This window comes from Hypanus sabinus, chromosome 22 (assembly GCF_030144855.1).
Source record: "Hypanus sabinus isolate sHypSab1 chromosome 22, sHypSab1.hap1, whole genome shotgun sequence".
In the NCBI taxonomy this organism is placed as follows: domain Eukaryota; kingdom Metazoa; phylum Chordata; class Chondrichthyes; order Myliobatiformes; family Dasyatidae; genus Hypanus; species Hypanus sabinus.
Window position 1 is genome coordinate 22,864,450 of NC_082727.1, and position 20,306 is coordinate 22,884,755.

Here is a 20,306-nt window from a genome sequence, read left to right on the forward strand (position 1 = left end):
ATTTGATGGACAGAGGAATCCTGGGGTGTAACTCCGTAGCTTCTGAAAGGGTGCACCACAACCGGACAGGGTGTTAAAGAAGGTCTAATCTGACATGCTTGCCTTTATCAGGTGGAGTGCAGAGTAGGTTTGAGATCTTGCAGCTGTATAAAACTTTACTTAGATCACACTTGCATGCTATAGAAAAGATGTGGAGGCTTTGGACAGGATATAAAAAAGGTTCACCAAGATGTCGCATGGTTCGGAGAGTATTAGGTGTAAGGAGGGGCTGGACAAACTTGGATTGTTTTTGCTGGAGGGCCAGAGGCTGAGGGGAGACTAAATAAAAAGGTATGAAATTATGAGTGGTACAGATAGAATAGATGGTCTTTTTTTTCTGGGAAATGTCAAATACTATAGATTGCTTTAAGGCAGAGTTACCCAACCCTTTTTATGCCATGACCCGAGGGCTCTGTGGGGCCCAAGGTTGGGAACCCCTGCTTTAAGGTGAGAGGGGTTCAAAACAGATAATATGAAGTAATTTCTTTTGACAGAAAGAGTGGTAGGCATGAGGGGTGATTAATAAGTTTGTGGCCTAAGGTAGAAGGTGATGAGTTATTGATTTCAAACTTTCTGCATTATCACTCAGTTGACCTGCATGTGCATGTAACAAGAGCTGTATAACTCATCTCCTTCTATCTTAGGCTACGACCTTATCAATCACCCATGCAGTGGACACTTTCTGGAGGTCCAAGATCCGTACTCTCCACGACCGCTGGACTAAGTGTGTAAATGTAGGAGGGGACTATGTTGAAAAATAAATGTGCTGGGTTTTCATAAATTGACTCCTTCTACCTTAGGCCACAAACTTATCAATCACTCCTCGACCTGGAATATACTGCCAGGGGAAGTGACAGAAATGGGTATGGTAGCAATGAGTCATTTAGATACATGAAGACGTGTGACATGGAGGGCAGATAAAATCGCAGTCAATGCAGACGTGGTAGGCCAAAAACAGTCTCTGAGCTGTACCGTCTCAGAGTTTTGTGATCAGCTGTGTAAAGATATAACATTCTCCAAAAGAAGCCAGGCGTTTCAACGATGCACAACAGATCAACTTTAATGTATTCACAATTACACTTTAAAACAGAGTGCCTCAACAGAGTGTATAAAATTAAAGGTTCTGCAACATCGGTAAGGCATGCATCTTTACTTATCTCGACACATTCACCCAGACAAGGTGAAAATAATGTGTAACACAATAACCCAGCTAATTTTTCTGAAAATACATCTCAGATTGCTATAATTGATCTCATTTATTGGGTAAATTTTCAGGTACCAAATATATAGACATACCTTTGTGAAGACACGCCACAGCACTACACAAACTACATAGTGGACAACAGTAAAGCAGAAAATTCTTTGCTGCTCAGGACATCGTGTGACTATAACAAAGTTGGTTATCTGGAACTGGATTCTGGTTTTAATCCTTCAACAGCTCTCAGAGAACTCAATGGACAGACACTTTAAATGCGAAGGTGACATTGAAATTTAAGTTGATACTGAACACAGTGATCATTTTAAATTAGGACTTTTGCAAATCCAGCAGCCTTGAATTAACAAGTATGTTGTTGCTAGTCTTTAGGGTATTTCAATTTTTTTTTTGGGGTGCTTACCTATGCCAAACTTAGTGCAACATACTTGTAAAATACCTCATCCTGATCATCAAGCCATAGCTGTTTTAGTAAGAGAGGCGCAAGGGATATGTAATACTACTCCAGCCACAGGACTTGGTGCTTCCTGCAACCGGTCCTACTGTCCCAATTCGCGAAGTTTGCATGCCACCGCTGTTATAAGGGCAGCTCCCTTCCCGCTGCCGTCTTCTGACAACAGGAACGTCACATTGCATTTCGGAGCCAGTTCCTTCACTGTTTTGTGCATGATCTTTGAGAAGCTGTTGAGGAGAAAGATATACCAATCTCAGTCAGAATGAAGTTGATCCCAGTCACGCAACATATCTGCCGATGATAAACAAAGGGCAAGACTCCGTCCTGAGAGTGGTGAGGTGGGTGAACCGACCACTCCGATTGTAGGGAGGGGCTGAAATGGGGTGAGGGGAGGTTTGCAATAGGAAGACAGTATTTACTTAGGCAATGGATATACAGTTAGGCAGTAATGAAAAGTTTCACAGAGCTGGGAGGATTACAGACGGAAAGTTCAACAGATACACTCCAGATGAAAAGGAGAACATGATACAAAGCAGAAATTAAAATACATCTAATTAAAAATCAAGGTTCTAATTATGACCTGGGAATGGGTGTCAAGTTCATCTGTTCTGAAAGGCTCACAGAGCTGCTGACATCACTTAGCACTGCGGAGGTCTCATCTAGTCTATGCAGTGCTGAGCAGTGGGAAGGTGACTCCCTTCCCAGGTACAGCACAGCTTTGATTCATTAGCCTGCCACACTGCCGTTTGCATCACCTCTATGAGACACCAGGAGGCGCAGGAAATCTTGAACAATGTATACACGGTAGTGTAGCGGTTCGCGCGACACTATTACAGGCTCGGGATGTTGGAGCTCAGCGTTCAATTCCAGCTCCTCTGTAAGGAAGTCCATACATTCTTCCCATGAGGATGTGGGTTTCCACCGGGTGCTCCGGTTTCCTCACACGGTCCAAAGATGTACCAGTTAGTAGGTTAATTGTCCTGTGATTAGGCTGGGGGTCGCTGGGCCAGAAAGACCTGTACCACGACCTTCTAAATAAACAAACTGGAAAATAATCAATGCTGGAGGAGCTCAGCAGCATCTACGGAGGGAATAGACAGCGTTTACGTTCTGCTCACGCTGGTTCCTCTTCCCCCTTTGTCCCATCCATCAACTGCAAATATCCGCAGATCCTCTCCCGCATCTAGAAGAGGGCATTCCCTCAGGGACTGTCATCCCTCGTCCTTTCCCCTCCACTCTCCAAGCAACATTCTCTTCCCATCCACTGGCTGATTTCCTTTGGTGTTGGGCATGAGCAAGGGCTGTGGGGGAATAAGGGTGGAAGGGGTAATGGTTCTGTTCCCCCAGGGGCCTGTGGGCCAAAATGGCCTCCTTATGAGACTGACTGTGTTTGTAGTCTCCACACTCCACCAACAGACTGTCTCACCCCCGCCATTCCTGGCACACATCTAACCAGTGACTAACCAGTCATTACAATAATAACAACTGGTTCATGGAGACTTGCAAACAGCACAACATTCTTTGAAACAAACTCTACTTTCAGGCATTGTTGAGCTATGCTATGGGTGTTTCTTTGATGTTATCTTAATCCTGACACATATCAAAGAAAATGACACCCAGGTGATTTGCCACCACGTTCCTGTTTGAAAGTACAATAGGGTAGACACTCCAGTTTGGGTGCAGTCACCCAGGAGAAAACTGGGCTCAATTTGAAGGGGGACAGGGACACAATAGCAAAGTAGTAATTACATTACATCACAGACACAATAGAAAATAGACACCCTCACATTGCAAGCCTGTCCCACCACTGCCAAGTTACCCCAGGCCTGAACTGCTCTTTGCCAGCTCCATAGAAACTTCAACTGGCCGATATTCTAAAAGTTTATCTACCTCTTTAAATGCTTCTAATGATACACACTCTTCAACCATCTTTGATAGGGAATTCTGGCACCTCGCCAGCCTCACAAAGAAAAGATTTCTATACACCTCAATTTTAAGTGACTGGATCTCTGTAAATATTTCACAAGTCAACTACATACAGTATGCACGGACACACAAGAGACTGCAAATACCAGATTCTGGGGCGAACTCGGGGAAAGCTTGCTTGCATTTACCCTATCTATATTCCTCATAATTTTGTATGCTTCTGTCAAATCTCCCCTAGGGAATAAAGTCCTAACCCATTCAACCTTTCCCTATTCTCTGGTCCAAGTCCTGGCAACATCCTTGTAAATTTTCTCAGAAGAGAGATATCCTGTGTATATACTTCTTGTAGGTAGGTGACCAGAACTCCAAACTTAGCCTCCCAACATCAACATAACATCCCATGGAGTTCTTCTAGCAGCTGTGGACTCATCTTGAGTTCTCAGCTACATGTTATTTCAACTCACCTTCCCTTTCCCTGTCTATCCTTGGCCTTCTCCACTGCCACAATGAGACCACATCCAAACTGAAAGAACACCTCTTGTTCCACGAGTAGTTTAAAAGCCAATGCTGTGAACATGGACTATTCCAATTTCAGGTAACCCACACCCAGAACCCTGTGTTCCTTACACACTTACTCTCTACCTAGCTGCTCTCTTCCCTGTGTTCACATTCCGTAACCGAGATTAGTTTTCCTGCCTGATTTCATCTGTCCCTCATCCATTCAGCTAGTCGCCTGGGTTTCTTCACCCACTTGTTTGCCTCCACAGATGCTGCTTGATCCCGACTTAGACTCCTCGAGTATTACATCAAAGAAACAGTCTCTTCAGCCCATCTAGCCTATACCAAACAGTTATTCGGCCTAGTCCCATTGATGCGCACCTGGACCATTATCCACCGTACCATCCCATCCATGTACTTATCTTCCCTTAAATGCTGCATTTGAACCCACATCCCTCCTCAGGTTTCCCTTAAACATTTCACTTTTAACCCTTAACTTACGACCTCCAGTTCTAGTCTTACTCAACCTCAGTGGAAAAAGCTTGCTTGCAATTACACTATCCATACCGGTCATAATTTTGTATTTTTCTATCAAATCTCCCCTCCTTCTCCTACTCTCTAGGGAATAATATCCTAACCTATTTAATCTTTCCCTATAATTCAGGTCCTCAAGACCTGGCAACATCCTTGTAAATTTTCTCTGTAATCTTGATATCTTATTGACATCTTTCCTGTAGGGAGGTGACCAGAATCCAAATTTAGCTTCACAGACGTCTTAGATAACTTCAACATAAAACCCCATTGAGTACTTCAGCAGTTTGTTTTTAAAACCACATATACTGTAGGTTTCAGCTAATAATTATAGAGATTTGCTGATATATTTTATGTAGGCTTATTACTTTTAAGCTGTTTAGAATACAAGAAAATAAGTTCACCTTTGAGAAATGCATGCACCATGTAGTATTCTTTTGATACACTGCTAATTGAGTGGTTGATATAACAAAGGATGTTTTAGACAAAATAACTCCTGGACACTAGCAACTGAACTCTAGTTAGTTTGGAGTAGTAAGCTCTTCTGTAACGTTATTAAGCACATTTGGCAAGATCCTGCCACTTCTGAGAGGCAGATCTGCTTCCTCAGTCACAACAATGCAGCTAAAATGCAGGCCCAACGAGTCCATCCTGAGATCAATGCCCAGTTTCCTGTGTTTGGCCCATACCTCAAAGTCCCATCCCTTTAAGACTCACCCCTCCATCTACCCACACAAATGCTTCTTAAACATTACCCCGTGTCAGCCACTTCTGCCAGCTTGTTTCATAATCTCACTACTACTGTGTAATCATGCCCTTTAAATCTTTCCCCTCTCACAAATCTATGCCCCCCTTGTTTTGGAGTTGGAGACAGTGTCCTGATAGTCCTGAGTGGGGTTTGCTTTAGGGGGTAAGGGAGAGGACTGAGAACTGCCGCCTGACCTCAGCAGAGGTCATTCTGCCAGACTATAACAGCATCCACTTTGTCTGCGGGTCTGATGGTGAGGTTGGGATCGGTGCAGAGAGGGTGGAGGAGAGCAGTGCGTTCGGAGGGGGGCAAGATCCGAACAGCTTCTTACATCATCCCCTCCCCCACCCACCTGGCTTCACCACCTAACTTCTACAGTACTCCTTCCCATCTCCCCACCATCTTATTCTGTCATCTTCCCCTCTTCCTTTCCAGTCTTGAGAAAGGTCTCAACCTGAAACATCGTCTGTTTTTTCATTACCGTAGATGCTGCTTGACCTGCCGAATTCCTCGAGCATTTTGTGTGTGTTGCTCTGTAGAAGGTAGATGTTCTTACTGTATTCTCGAGCCTGTGCCCATAGATTCAAGAAAAGTTCCTCAAACTGAGGGCTATGTAGGAGGGAAGATTAGAATGATCTGGGAGTAGGTTAAAACATTGACACAACATGGTGGCCAAAGATCAATGTATATATTGGAAGGAAGCAGGTGTAAGAGAGATCGAGGAGAACAAGGAAGATGAGAGAGAAATGTTCAGATTAAAGGCTATGACCAGTGCGTGCTGCCAGGATCAGTGCTGGGTCCCCTGTTAGTCACATTTTGATGAGGTGGGTGATGTAGTTATTAAGTTTGGGGACTGGTACCAAAGTTGGCGGTCTGGATACTGCTTTAAAACAGGAACTTGATTGACACAGAAGAGATTTTAAGAAGCTGAGCACTTACTGTGGGTGAAGCTTGTAGAGAGTTCCATCAACACCCACGGTAATCTCTAGGTGGTCCAGGCCCCGGTTCTCCCTTATTTTGTCCACGACAGCAGCCATCCCTGCACCACAGAGCTGGGCGGCTCTCTTCGAAACGACACCGCACACCTCCTTCACGATGATACTGTCGTCACAAGTGCTGTCGAGGCCGAGGTTCTGGAGGATTGCACGGACCTGGAGCAGAGCCAGGCAGTCACTGCATCGACAGACAGGTAAAGAACCAAATGACACGTCAGCCACGAACTTCAGAACCAAGCCAAGTGGCTAAAATCTTAAGGAAGAATCTAGATACCTTTCTATCTGGGAAAGAAACTTTGTCTCAAAGATGCTTCTTGTCTTCAGTGTCTCCGAGATTTGCCCCCTGAACAGGAATCCTCGCCTGGTGAAATTGATGACCACATTTCGCACAATCTCACCCAGGTACATCCCACTGATCATTTTCTCATACCTAGAAATGACAGTGACAACAATCCTTTCAGTACTGAAGTATCACTTTCAAGTAGTCTCAACTGGATGTGAATACAGGGCACGTGATTGGTACATTTGGGGATGACACAAAAGTTGATGGATTGGAGGAGTTTAATTGAGAGAGATTAGATAGGCTGGATTTTTTTTTCTGGAGTAAAAGAGAATGTCAATGATACAGGAAGCATTTCTTCCCGAATTTTATCAGATTTCAATGAACACTATGTCATTATTCCCTCTTTGGCACTATTTTGTAATTTATAGGAATCTTTGTACTGCTACTGCAGACAACAAATTTTGCATCATATGACAGTGATAATAAACCTGACTCTGATGCCGAAGGTTCACCTAATGGTGTATAAAATGACAAGCAGCATTGAGCATTGCCGCAGGAAAGCAACCTCCATCATCAAGGGCGCCCAGCATCCTGGCCGTGCTCTCTTCTCGCTACTGCCATCAGTAAAGCAGTACAGGAGCCTCAGGACCCATGCCACCAGGGTCAGAAACAGTTATTACCCCTCAACTATCAGACTCTTGAACCAAAGGGGATAACTTCACTCAACTTCTCTCACCCACAACAGTTCCCACAACCTATGAACTCACTTTCAAGGACTCTTCATCTCATGTTCTCGATATTTATTGCTTATTTATTTATTATTATTATTTTCTTTTGCATTTGCAGTTTGCCTTTTGCACACTAGTTTTTTTTATCCGTCCAGTTGGGTCTTTCAATGATTCTGTTGTGGTTCTTGAATTTACTGTGCATGTCCACAAGAAAATGAATCTCAGGGTGGTATATGGTAACATATATGTACTTTAACAATAAATTTACTTTGAACTTAGATAGGACAGAAATTCAGGCTCTTTTCCCCATGGCAAGGGTAATAAAAAATACGAAAGGTGCCAGGAATGAGGTTTAAAGGGAATTTGGGCAGGTATTTCCCCCCCCCAACACACGAGAGTAGTTAATTCTTAAAACCCCACTGGCAGAGAAGGTGGTGAAATCAGGTATAATCTTTATGTTTAGTAAACATTTAGACAGACACTTAAAAAGGTAAAGCACAGGATTCAGAGTTAGTGAGGGCAAATGGAATTATTGTAGAGATTGGCATGGACTTGAAGTCATAGAAAAGTACAGCACAAAACAGGTCCTTCAGCCCACCTAGTCCATGCCGGAACCATTTAAACCGCACACCCGCATCGACCTCCTTTCCACCCCCTACTATCCATGTACCTATCCAAACTTTGCTTAAATCTTGAAATCGAGCTCGCATGCACCAAATGCTGGCAGCTTGTTCCACACTCTCACGACCCTCTGAGTGAAGAATTTTCCCTCATGTTCCCCTTAAACTTTTCACCTTTCACCCTTAACCCATGACCTCTGGTTGTAGTCCAACCCAACCTCAGTGGGAAAAGCCTGATTGCATTTGCCCAATCAACATCCCTCATAATTTTGTATACCTCTATCTAATCTCCTCTCAGTCTTCAATGCTCTAAGGAATTAAGTCCTAACCTACTCAACCTTTCCTTATAACTCAGGTCCACCAGACCCAGCAACATCCTTGTAAATCCCTCTCTACTCCTTCAACCTTATTTACATCGTTCACGTAGGTAGGCGACCAAAACTGCACACAATATTTCAAGTTGGGCCTCACCAACATCTTATGCAACTTCAACATAACATCCCGTCTCCCAACTCACTACTTTGATTTATGAAGGCCAATATGCCTAAAGCTTTCTTTATGACCCTACCTACCTGTAACAGCACTTCCAATTAATTATGGTCCTGTATTCCCAGTTCCCTTTGTTCCACCAACTCCTCAGTGCCCTCCTGTTCGCTCCTGGTTGGTCCTACTGAAGTACAACACTTCACACTTGTCTGCATTAAAATCCATCTGTCATTTTCAGCCCATTTTTCCAGCTAATCCAGATCCCTCTGCAAGCCTTGATAGTCTTCCTTGCTATCCACATTGACACTTGTGTGTCAACTGACTTACTCCTGTGCTGGACAACTCAATGCCCTCATTGTTATATTAATTATTTCAATTCATATTCCAATAGTTCTTACATCTATTTCATAATCAGCATTTTAAAACCTGTTCTGTAGTCATGGAAATGCATGTGAAGCCCATAACCACCTTATCAATACTCAAGGTTGACTGTAGGCACCAATACATTTTGTTGTAATCACTTGAGTTGAGCAAGATGTTCTCTTAAGACCTTGTCTACTGGTGGGTCCTCAAGTGGCTGTAGAGGCCAATTGGGATCCACATATTCGCGTAAGCGTGGACACGAGTAAGTGGTGGTTTATGGTTAGTGGTGGTTTAGGGTAGTGGTGGTTTAGGGTTAGTGGTGGTTTATGGTCAGTGTTTGGGTCTTTTAGTTGTTCAGTCTCTCCTTTCACAGCTGCCATTTCTTCTCTGAGGCACAGTGGAGGTCGTTCTCATGTAGGGCTGCTCCCTCTTGAACAGATTTCCTTCGGGTGTATCAATTGAGTGCAACGTCCTCACAGATTTTCGACGTAATGTTGAATTTCTTTAAGCCGATTTTGATGTTATCTTTGAAGCATATCCTTTGAATGCCAGGGGTTCGCTGGCTTTCCTTCAACTGGGAGTAAAGGATCTGTTTGGGAAGATGCAAGTTAGGCATCCGGATGATCCGTCAGAGTTGGTGTTGCTTTATTGTGATTGTCACGTTGGCCTCCTCCTGCATGCTGGTGTTAGTGCATCTGCCCCTCCAGCTGATCGTTAGAATCTTTCATAAGGTTCTTTGTCTCAGGGCTTTCAGGCATCTACTATAGGTGGTCCATACGATAATGTAGGAAGGACAAGTGCTCTACAGACCGAGAGTTTTGTTTGGACTTGTAGGTTGTGGTCTTCAAAGACTCTTCCTTAATCTTATATGAGTCCCACTCGCACTACTCAGGCTGTGGTTGATGTCCGAGTCGATGTCTGCTTTTAAGGAGAGAATGCTGCCAAGGTAGGGAAAGTGGGTTTACATTTTCAAGGGTGATATTGTCAACTTTTAAGGAGGGCTGGATAAATGGCTGATTAGGCAGTGGCTGATCTTGGACCTGTGTCTTCTTTATCTTCAAAACAAGACCCAGTGAAGTCATTCAGGATAAACTGGAGGTCTTCTTCAGAATGTGCTGCAATGGTGTCGTCACCTGCCTCCTGAAGCTTCACGAGGGTGAGTGGGGCTGACCTGGTTCTTGGCCTTGAAGCATTTGAGGTTGAAAAGCCTGATGTCTATTCTATACACGATTGGGGTTCCTTGTGGCAGGTCTTGACTAATGAGGTGAAGGACGTCAGCAGTAAAGGTGGCAAATAGGGTCAGCACGATGATTCATACCTGTTTGACTCTGGTCTTGACAGCGAAGGGTTCTGATTCAGCGCCACTATTAGCGAGTACTGTGACTGACACCCCATATGCAGAAGACTCACTATTCATAAGTGCTTGTCAGGCCAAGTCTTGATACACTGTCCGTGCACTGCTAGGAGACCGTACCATTAATTGCTGGACACTGTCGCCCAGTGTCCGCGACTATCTATGTTTTTATTTTCCAAGTGAATATGCTTCTCTGCTCACTATTTTGAATGTTAGCTTGCTGTTTTAAATGTTTTGCACTTTAGCTCCAGAGGAATGCTGTTTTGTTCCGCTACATCCATGTATGGTTTGAATGATAATTAAATTTAATCTGATTTGATATCATACTCCAGAGAGCTTGGCAGTCCACGATATAAAATGTTTTGGCCAAATCGATTAAAGCCAAGTAGAAGGGCTGCCTTAGGTCATGGCATTTTTCCTGTAATTGGCGTGCTGTGAAAATCACATCTGCTCTACCTCCAGATGAGCTCCCCACTCCATGTTCACACACGAGCCCCTCATCTCCCTCCACGGTCTCAACGTTCTTCGCCTCTTCCATGTAGCAGTTGTTGCTGCCGGTCCCTGAAGAGGAACAGTGACATTTGCTGAAACCTGTGATTCAGGAAGTACTTCTTCGGATCGTGAAAGGAGTCAGTTGAGAAGGATAGGTGCAAGCGCTTTGCCTGGTGTTGACAGCAGGGAGATGCCCCTGTAATTGCCAATTGCTTTGTCTCCCTTCTTGAATAAGGCCACTTTTAGAGTATCCCTGAGCTCTGAGAACAGTTGTTCCCTTTCTCAGACCTTCAGGAGCACAGCATGAATGTGGTGCAGGAGTGCTGGTCCACTGTTCTTAAAGATCTCTGCTGGGATCCCGTCAGGACCAGCAGCTTTGTTGCTTTACAGGCTGCTGATGGCACCCTGGACTTCCTTCACACTAGGAGGTTAAAACACACCTGGGAACCGACAGTGCTCTGCTGTTGCTGACCTCAAATTGTGCAGTTTTTCCAAAAGCTCAGATACCAGAAAAAAGCTAACGCTTTTCTCTCTGGAGCGATGGAGGACGAGAGGCAACTTGATAGAGGTGTACAGGATGATAAGAGGCATAAATCAAGTGGATAACCAGAGACTTTTTCCCCAGGGTGGAAATGGCTAATACAAGGGGGGCAAAATTTTTAGGAGATTGGAGAAAGGTATCAGGGGATGTCAGCGATGAATTCTTTACACAGAGAGTGGTAGGTGTGTGAAGGTCCTGCTGGGAGATCCATTAGGGACATTTAAGAAATTCTCAGATAGGAACAACGGAAGGCTACGCAGGAGGGAAATTAAACTTTAAACTAGCTTAAAAGTTCAACACAACATTGTGGGCTGCAGGATCTGTACTGTACTGTTCTATGTTCTATTTTCTGGCTGCCTAGTTGATACTGTTCAGCTTTGGGGTACCTCAATTCACTCATCATGATTATAGACTAGGAGATAAAAGTTGCATTGTATCAACCCACTTTTGTTTCCCTTGGTTCAATGACAGATCGTCCACTGCTTTATCGTACTCCGTCCTGATATCATCAAGGCACCCGTTGTCACCGAAAGCTCCCCACTCCATGTTCACACACATGAGCCCCTCATCTCCCTCCACGGTCTCAACGTTCTTCGCCTCTTCCATGTAGCAGGTGTTGCTGCCGGTCCCTGAGGAGGAACAGTGACATTGGCTGAAGAGGACTGCAGCAGCAAAAGGTTCGTCTCACACAAAGATGAGAAAATGGAGGCAAAGAATTCAGCAAATACAAATAACCAATAATAAAATCGCCAGTTTACATGTAGAGTAAAAATGAAGCTTTTCTCCTGCCAGATGAATGGGCTCCTGGTACATACACAAGAAAAAAGGTTAATTACTTTGTAATGGAGAGTGAGTTTGGAATTGCTGAGCACTATAACAAAAAAAAATGAGAAAGAAGTACAAGCGAATATTGGGCAAACCCAAAGCAGGGATATTTAGCACACACTTCCAGCCCTCTTGGGAAATCAGTTTCCTTACTTTTTAAGTAGGACTTTTGTTAGCCTGAGTACAATTTTTCTATAGTAAACCTTCCAATTAATATAAGCATCAAAACAACATATATAGTTTTCTACCTCAGGTTTTACGCACTGAGATTGGAGCATATTTTTATAATCCAGTTTTTTTAAAATCTGAAACCAACTCTGAAGCAAAGCTCATTCTGCAGCTTTTGCCCTGAGTTCTACCCGTGATCTCCTGCAACCTCAGATAAAGCGAGGCCATGGGACCAGAGTCACCGTCACTCTCCATTTCCTCAACTCAGGACAGACTCCAGGTTACTGCTGATCGCTGCCACACCTCACAGTTTGCTGGGCAGTGCAAGGAGGAAAAAAAAAACTTCAACCCCACTTCTCTCGCCGAAAACGACAGGATGTGCACAGATATTTACAGGTTTCCCCAAAGTACAGGAATTCAACAAAAGGACTAATGTTCTTATGTCCTGACTAATCCTTTTTATTTGGAAATTCATTTTAATAAACAGTAAATCTAGTATTTTGCTTCAGGGCAAATCATGAATCTATACATTTTAAGATCAAAAGCCAATGTGAACGAATTTGGACAGCTTCACTCCATTTACTACAGGGTATCTGCCCGCTCTGCTAGTTTACACTGACAATGCCGCTGAGTCAGACCCGAGCTGTGCTGTGCTGGGCTGTGAAAGGGAACAGATCCATACTGATTCACCAGGTTTGTTAACGAGACATTGATAACATGGTTGTGGGCTAATTGATTTTATTTACTTGCCCAGAACCACCCGACTGCTACCCCATTTCCCTAATTAGAGCCTCTAAAATTCATGTCCAAATGGCTGTATACAAACACAACACACAATCAGCCTGTCTCTCTGTCATCATGAAAAAATCCAGCTTTAATATATTCCAGCATTTAATCCATCGTTTTAGGCCGATTCCTTTGCAATCAAGAGACAAAGAAGTACAAATGCTGGGTATCTGAAATATAAACTAGGAATGCTTAGAAGGCCAAGCAACATCACTGGAGTGAGAAATGGAGATAACGTTTCAGATTGAAGTTCTTTCATCAGAAATTTTCCATCAGAAAAGTCACTATCCTGGAACTATTAACTCCAGCATTTTCAGTTTGTTTTTTACTTCATTTACTGACAACTAAATGAGACGAATGCAGTGGGTGTCAATACTAACTCACCAACAATCATTCCAACTTCACACTGTAGATCTTCATATGCACATGTCATCATCGTGCCAACCGTGTCATTCACAATTGCTACAATATCCAGCTCAAACTCCTAGACGAAGAAATTATAGAATAATCAGGAAGAATTGTAGTCACTTTGAGACCAAGGAAGGCTGCCCAGCAGCGAACTATCCATTACTTCAAAGACAGATGACCCACCTGCCTTGAACATTCAAAACTGATTTTTTTTCCAGCATTTTTCTTCTGGTAGAATTCAATCTAGAAAGCCTAAGATTTGCTCCAATTATTTTAAATCATTATAATAATTTACAATAAATTTTTTTCAGATTTTGAGCTAAATTTCATAACTGCGTCAAACCAAGTAAACCATGAGGAGGATGAAGTACAGAAGTCCACGTTGTTGGATGAGGAAAGACAGGATGAGAGTCAGAGCTGAAGCAGTTATTATTGCACTGTGTATTTGATCGAATTATACATATACATAATAATTATATCAATGATTAACGCCTCCTCCCAATCTCCTACAATAGCATGTTCATTTACAAGGAAATGGTAACTTAAACAAATGAAGGCGCATCGATGGGAATTTGTCAACTTACATCTCTTCGTTTAATGGCATCCCTGAGCATCGTAACTACATCCTCTCCCTCACAATCTGTTGCCTTAAAGCCTTTCGTCCATTTAAGAAGAATACCCTGAGAAAAGACAAAACTACCATTTAACAACCAAATGCGAAAAATCACCGTAGAATGGGGGGAAAAAAAACTACTGAGTAGTATCAGGGCATTGCTGCTGGGAAGGGCACTGGGTGAAGAGAGTAGGGCAGTTTGAAAGGATGGGCTCTGTAGTTGGACAGAACAAAATGGGCCAGAGTAAGTATAAGGACAGGGAATGTCATTCACTACAAGCTAAGTACGTGGAGTGGAATACTAGATGTTCATAGCAATTAGTGCCGTGACTTCTTTAGGCACTTTCTTATCAGTGGCAAAAGGCCTCAGCCCTGGAACATGTAAGTCTACAGAAACGTGCATCCAAGGTGAAGGCAATGTGCAGAAAGCTGTGGGAGAGAGAGGCCACCGCTTGAATCTGGGTTTGGGGTGGCAACTGGCTAAGCAGCTGGTGAAAATAGTGGCAATAAAATAAGCTGCTGGTGGAGGGCTTTCCACCGAGGAGGCGGAAAGTGGCACGGATGGTGCCTGGGTTGGGTCCAGCATCAGAGGAGCGGGCAGAATAATGGGGGCTGTACATCAACATGCTCAGGAGTGCAGCTCAGGTGGGTGGATTGCAATGAGAAGCGTGCTTGGGAGTCGGCCTGCACCATTGCACCCGGAATGCTTGAAGGATTTACGCTGGTGTGGTCCCAATACTGCACTACATCACAATGACCACACAGCCTCAGAACAGCGTCAGTGACAGAGTCTTGGGACAACTCAGTCTTCATTTCATAAGGAATGTTACATGGGCCTAAGGCAAGGAAATTACATCACATGTGCAGGCAAGACTCCCAACTCAATTGCTTAGTTAAATTTCCACCTGGCAAACAGCCATTATTGCATCTTACATTATTCTGCATTATTACATTTTCAATTCAGTTATGATGAAATTAACAATGCTATACAATCCAATTTCAAGGCTAGGAGTAATTAAATCTACATTAGAGCAATATTTTTCTTCATATTTTTAAATAAATGCACTTGCCTCATCTAAACTCTTCTGTTCACAGGGGAAAGAAAATGTGAAGCCAAGAGGAAGCCGCGCTCCCTTCATGCCCATGTAGTCCAGGAAGTCGGAGATGCAGTGAACAATGTGGTCAAACAGCTGAAAATTGAAAGAAAGAATCGTCTAGTTATTATTGATAAATTACCAACGTGATCTTCTTTTCCCGGCAACACACACAAAACGCTGGAGGAACTCAGCAGGCCAGGCAGCATCTACAGAAAGGAGTGCAGTTGACCTTTCAGGCTGAGACCCTTCAGCAAGAATCCTCATCTTTTTTTTTCCCCTCCAGTCCTGCTGAAGGGCTTCGGCCTGAATTGTCGACACTACTCTTCTCCATTGATGCTGCCTGGCCTGCTGAGTTTCTCCAGCAATTCTTGTATGCAGCTTGGATTTCCAGCGTCTGCAGGTTTTCTCTTCTTTTCCCTAACTGCTTTGTTGAGGATTTTTTTCTGGTAAGATTAAACAAAACAATTTTTTTTATTATTACTTCAGCAGAATGCACCAGTCCCTTGGGTTTCCACTGAATGTGCAAACCTTGAGCATGTTGCCGGAACACCGTACGTCCTCCACAGATTACCCGAGTGCAAACGTTAACGCCTGAAGGGGCTTTTCAGACATACGCCAGCATTACAACACCCCACTATCAACATCCAGAGGGTTAACTCTGACCAGAAACTGGAATAGGCATGCACACAATGAAGCTATAAGACAATTAGAGGCAAGGAAACGCTTGGTGGGAAACTCACCTCCTAACTCCCCAAAGCCTGCGTACCATCTGCAAGGCTCAAGTCAGGAGAGTGAAAGAACGCCCTCCTCTTGCCCAGGCAAGTGCAAATTCAACAACACTGAAGAAGCTCAAAACCACTCAGGACATAGCAACCCTCTTGATAGGCACTCCATCCATAGTTCACTCACTCCGCCGCCACCGCGTGGCAACGCTCGCTTCGCCACCAACGCTCAGCGATGTTCACTCCACCTCCAACGTACTTTGTACCATCTACAGAACATGACAACAACTCCCTAAGACTCCTAGCACAGCACCTTTCAAACAGAAGGCCTCTACCAGCTGAAAGGACAAGGACAACAAAGGACAAAGGACAACACCACCTAGGAATTTGCCCTGACTTGGAAAACACATCATCGTTCCTTCACTGTCTATGGTCAAAATCCTAGGACACATTGCCTGACCACACTTTGTGTACAGCCACACCTCAAACTCTGGTGGTGGTGGTGGTGTCATTCGTTAGTCTCGCGAGACCATGGATCTGTGCCTGGAATGGTTTCCAGGGCACAGGCCAGGGCAAGGTTGTATGGAAGACCAGCAGTTGCCCATGCAGCAAGTCTCCATGCCATCGATGTTGTCTAAGGGAAGGGCAAGGGCCGATACAACTTGGCACTGGTGTTGTTGTAGGAGTTGTCAGAGCGAGGTTGAAGGCAACGTCGGACCGCCTTCGGGACTCCAGCTCCGGATTCGTCCTCAGGGTTTACTCCCGAAGCCTTTCCCATGAGTGGGTATGGCCGCAAGGCACCGCAGGTTTGAAATCAGTGTTTTCCCTCTCTTAGACGGACTGCCTTCCCAGGCTGACGAGCCCCATCTCCCCGAACTCAGACACTGCAGTGGTACAATTAGGCGGCTCACCACCACCTTCTCTGAATTCAGATTCGGACAATGAAATGCAGGCTCAGTCCACAGAGCACATTTATCCTGAATGAATAATGTAAAAAATCTTCTATCCCAAGGGTCAGCCGAATGGCACCAAAGAGCAGCCCAACTATCTCTTGACAGTGGGGAAGAGCCTCTCGTATTCTAAAGACAGGGAACACAGACTGACTGTTACTAAGTGGTCAGATCCTGTTTATACTGCAATATCACTTTTCAGCTAATGGGATATCAACGCAGTCTAAATAAAGGATTGCTCAATGAGAACAGCTTCCGTTGATTGGTATTTACACTTTGATATGGTGCTCACAGCAGGCAGAAGGTGCTCTCAGCCGGTTATCAGCCTAATGGAGGTGAACTGCTCTTCGCTCACAGCTTTTCACAGGTCACCAGCAGCTGTCAAAAACCCTTTTCCTTTCGGATCATCAACTGGAAGATGGGAGTTGGTGGCTATTCAGCGATGTTCAACAGGCACCGTTCACAAGGGAGAGAAAAATAAATTCAGCTGATACAGCCGAGGACAAAAGCCTGAAATTCATGAACTGAGCATGAACTGAAATCAGTCCACCAGGTAAGCTCACAGAGAATTATAATGCGTGAAAAATTTGATGGAGAATTTGAAAAAAAAACTGGATAAAGGGCAAATGGATATCAAATATGTGGACTTTCAGATCTGGTTCTTCTCAGACATTTTATGTCCTTCTGCTCATTACATTGCTGGTGTTTAGGGCAGCAAAGGAAGTTCTTCATTGCTATTTCACTAACAATTTTATTTGACCAGTTAGGGTCATTAACTCTGAGAGATGAACCACTCTTAGTCTGGCTTCTACCCTTTGACCTGTTGGCATGGGTGACCCTACCAAGAATCAAAGCGCAAGGCCCTAACTCCAGCCCACAACTCTCCAGGTCACTGGAGGCTTTCCAAACCCTACGACAAGATTGCGGTACTCTTGGAGGTCTTGAGTCTTAAGATTGCTGGTAAATAATTAGCACATGGTTTAATAATATTGCTGCGTTCCTCACACCATCTCAAGGCTCAAGTCAGGAGAGTGCACGGGCGAGTGCAGCTTCAACGATACTCAGAAAGCTCAAAACCACTCAGCCTTCTTGACAGGCACCCCACCCACAGTTCAGTCACTCCATCAGCAATGCAGACAGAAGCAGTTTATAGCATCTACAGGATCTATTACATAGTAGCTGCATACCTTGATCTGTGATACTTGTGAAAGACAGTCTAACAGAGCAGAGCATGAGGGAGGGTGAACTCACACACAAAAGACTGACATACTCCCCCTTCATCTTATCACAGCCTGCACTGGTTGCCGTGGGCTGAGTAACTTCGAAATCAGACGTATCTCAGTACAGTATTAAAGCAAAAGCTGCCGCTTTTAAACACTCCTGACAAGAGCCATTCCAAACTCACTCTTACACACAGTTGAACAATTTCACTAATTTTTAAGTGGGACGAGGAGGCCAAATTGTGCATTGGTACAATATATAGCACACTTAGTGCACTTAAGCAGGATGAAAAATAAGTTTTATCAAGAAAATTGCTCACCTCTTCACCTGTTCCTTGCATGATCTCCAGAGGAATGGCATAGATCTTGTTGTGCATTTCAACTGTTCGCCTTTTGCCACTACGGATTTTTACAAGTAGAACACGGAAGTTGGTTCCTCCAAGATCAAGGGCCACAAAATCCCCATTTTCTGTTAAAAAGTTTTTTTTGAAGAAATGTATCATGTTTTGATGCTTAATTAGTGTTGATATATGACTTTTATCTGAAAAAAACCCACCAGAACATAAGGCTGAAAGAACCCAGAGCAGGGGTCAGGCGATTAGCCCCTTAAGGCTGCTTCACCATTCAGTAACGTCAATCATGGTCTCAACACCACTTCCCCGATTTCCCTTCCCGCCTACCCCTTAATGTCATTGCTGTTCGAATGTCTGACAATCTCTGCCTGCCATATATTCAGTGGTTCTACCTTCACCGGTGTTTTGGTAGAGAATGCCAAAGATCAGCAGTGAATATTTATTTCAAAGTACCAGAAGTACTCTTCCAAATTACACTGTCATTGAAACATAGTATTTGTTTAACTGTTGGTACTGGCTATAAGAAAGCAAGCTGGATAGCTTTTGACTCCTTCCCACCCCCATCTGAAAGGGTCAGTCCCTTATTCTGAACTGATGCCCCTGCTTATGGATGGCCCCACTGGAAAAAATATCTGCTCAGCTTCCATGCTCTCGATTCTCCTCCCAACTGTACATCTTCCGGCTAGGTCTCGCCTCAATTCTCTAAAATGCTATCAGCATAAGCCCAACCTTTTCAATCTCTCTGCACAAGTCAACTCTTCCATCCAAGGAATCAATCTACCAAACTTCCTTGAAATCAGAATCAGGTATCACTGGCATGTGTCATGAAATTTGTTAACTTGGAATTGCCTCCATTACAGTAAAAGGCCAACATTCTGAAAGCCATCCTAACGAAGGGGCGCCAACTTTTTGTGTTTCACATATTAAAGCACACAAATCCCTTTACACCGCAGTATTTTTTAGTCTCATTCAAATAACTGCTAATTAATTCTTTCAAAGAGAATACTTCACACGCTTCACAATTATACTCCACATGCCAACTTGTCCACTCATTGACATCCAATTGCAGGGTCCACCCATCTTTGAAAACGGCTGCAGAATTTCCGGTCTCTTCATCTTCATCCATCGTGAATTCTTTAACTCTGGAACACTTCTGAAAATTCTGAGTGTTTGATAATGTGCTGCATTAAAGCAAACTCTCTGTGCTTGACTATTTGCTCTCAGGCTACAGGGAAAAAACTGGAACTTACAGCAGAGAAAATCAATAGCCCTTTGATGGTAAAAATCATTTGGACAACAGCTTTAATCTCATTCGCCATCTTTTAGATTTTCCTTTTCAGTTATCTGTGCAAATCGCCTTTAAATGTCTAGGCTTAGAGATTCAGCAAAGCATACCTTTCTTTCCATTGAATGCTATTTAAAATATTCCTTCCGCCATCCTCCTTGAATGAACTGTAACAATGGCTACATCCAGGTTGGGATCCAGGGTTAGACCCTAAACTTAAAGAGCAACATCCCATATTGCATTGGGAAGTACAAGCTAGATCCGTAGGCATCACCTGGCACAAGATTTATCCAAATCATACTGCACAGAAAGAAGACATGTGGTCTACCTGGTCCATGCTCACCAATTGGCAGCCATTGGCATTGGCTGGTTGGCAGGAGGCAAAAAATGGGAATAAAGAGGGCCTTTTCTGGTTGGCTGCTGGTGGCTAGTGGTGTGCCACAGAGGTCAGTGTTGGGACTGCTTCTTTTCACGTTGTACACTGAAGGAGTTGATGGCCTTGTTGCCAAGTTTGCGGACGATACAAAGATAGGTGGAGGGGCAGATAGTGTTGAGGAAGTGGGGTGTCTGCAGAAGGACGTATGGGCAAAGAAGTGACAGGTGGACTA

The 20,306-nt window shown here is 43.9% G+C and overlaps 1 protein-coding gene across 1 annotated transcript in view; it reads right to left on the minus strand.

The window, feature by feature from the left end:
• Window positions 1–1,083: 1,083 nt before the first annotated feature.
• hk1 (hexokinase 1) overlaps window positions 1,084–20,306 on the minus strand; it is a 72,411-nt gene continuing 53,188 nt past the window's right edge. The window contains exons 11-18 of the mRNA XM_059947294.1: window positions 18,381–18,529; window positions 15,142–15,261; window positions 14,043–14,138; window positions 13,435–13,534; window positions 11,717–11,900; window positions 6,679–6,834; window positions 6,349–6,582; window positions 1,084–1,933 (exon numbers count right to left, since the gene is read on the minus strand). Coding sequence (XP_059803277.1) covers window positions 1,792–1,933; window positions 6,349–6,582; window positions 6,679–6,834; window positions 11,717–11,900; window positions 13,435–13,534; window positions 14,043–14,138; window positions 15,142–15,261; window positions 18,381–18,529 — 1,181 coding nt within the window. The 3' untranslated portion in view covers window positions 1,084–1,791. The remainder of the gene's footprint in view (window positions 1,934–6,348; window positions 6,583–6,678; window positions 6,835–11,716; window positions 11,901–13,434; window positions 13,535–14,042; window positions 14,139–15,141; window positions 15,262–18,380; window positions 18,530–20,306) is intronic.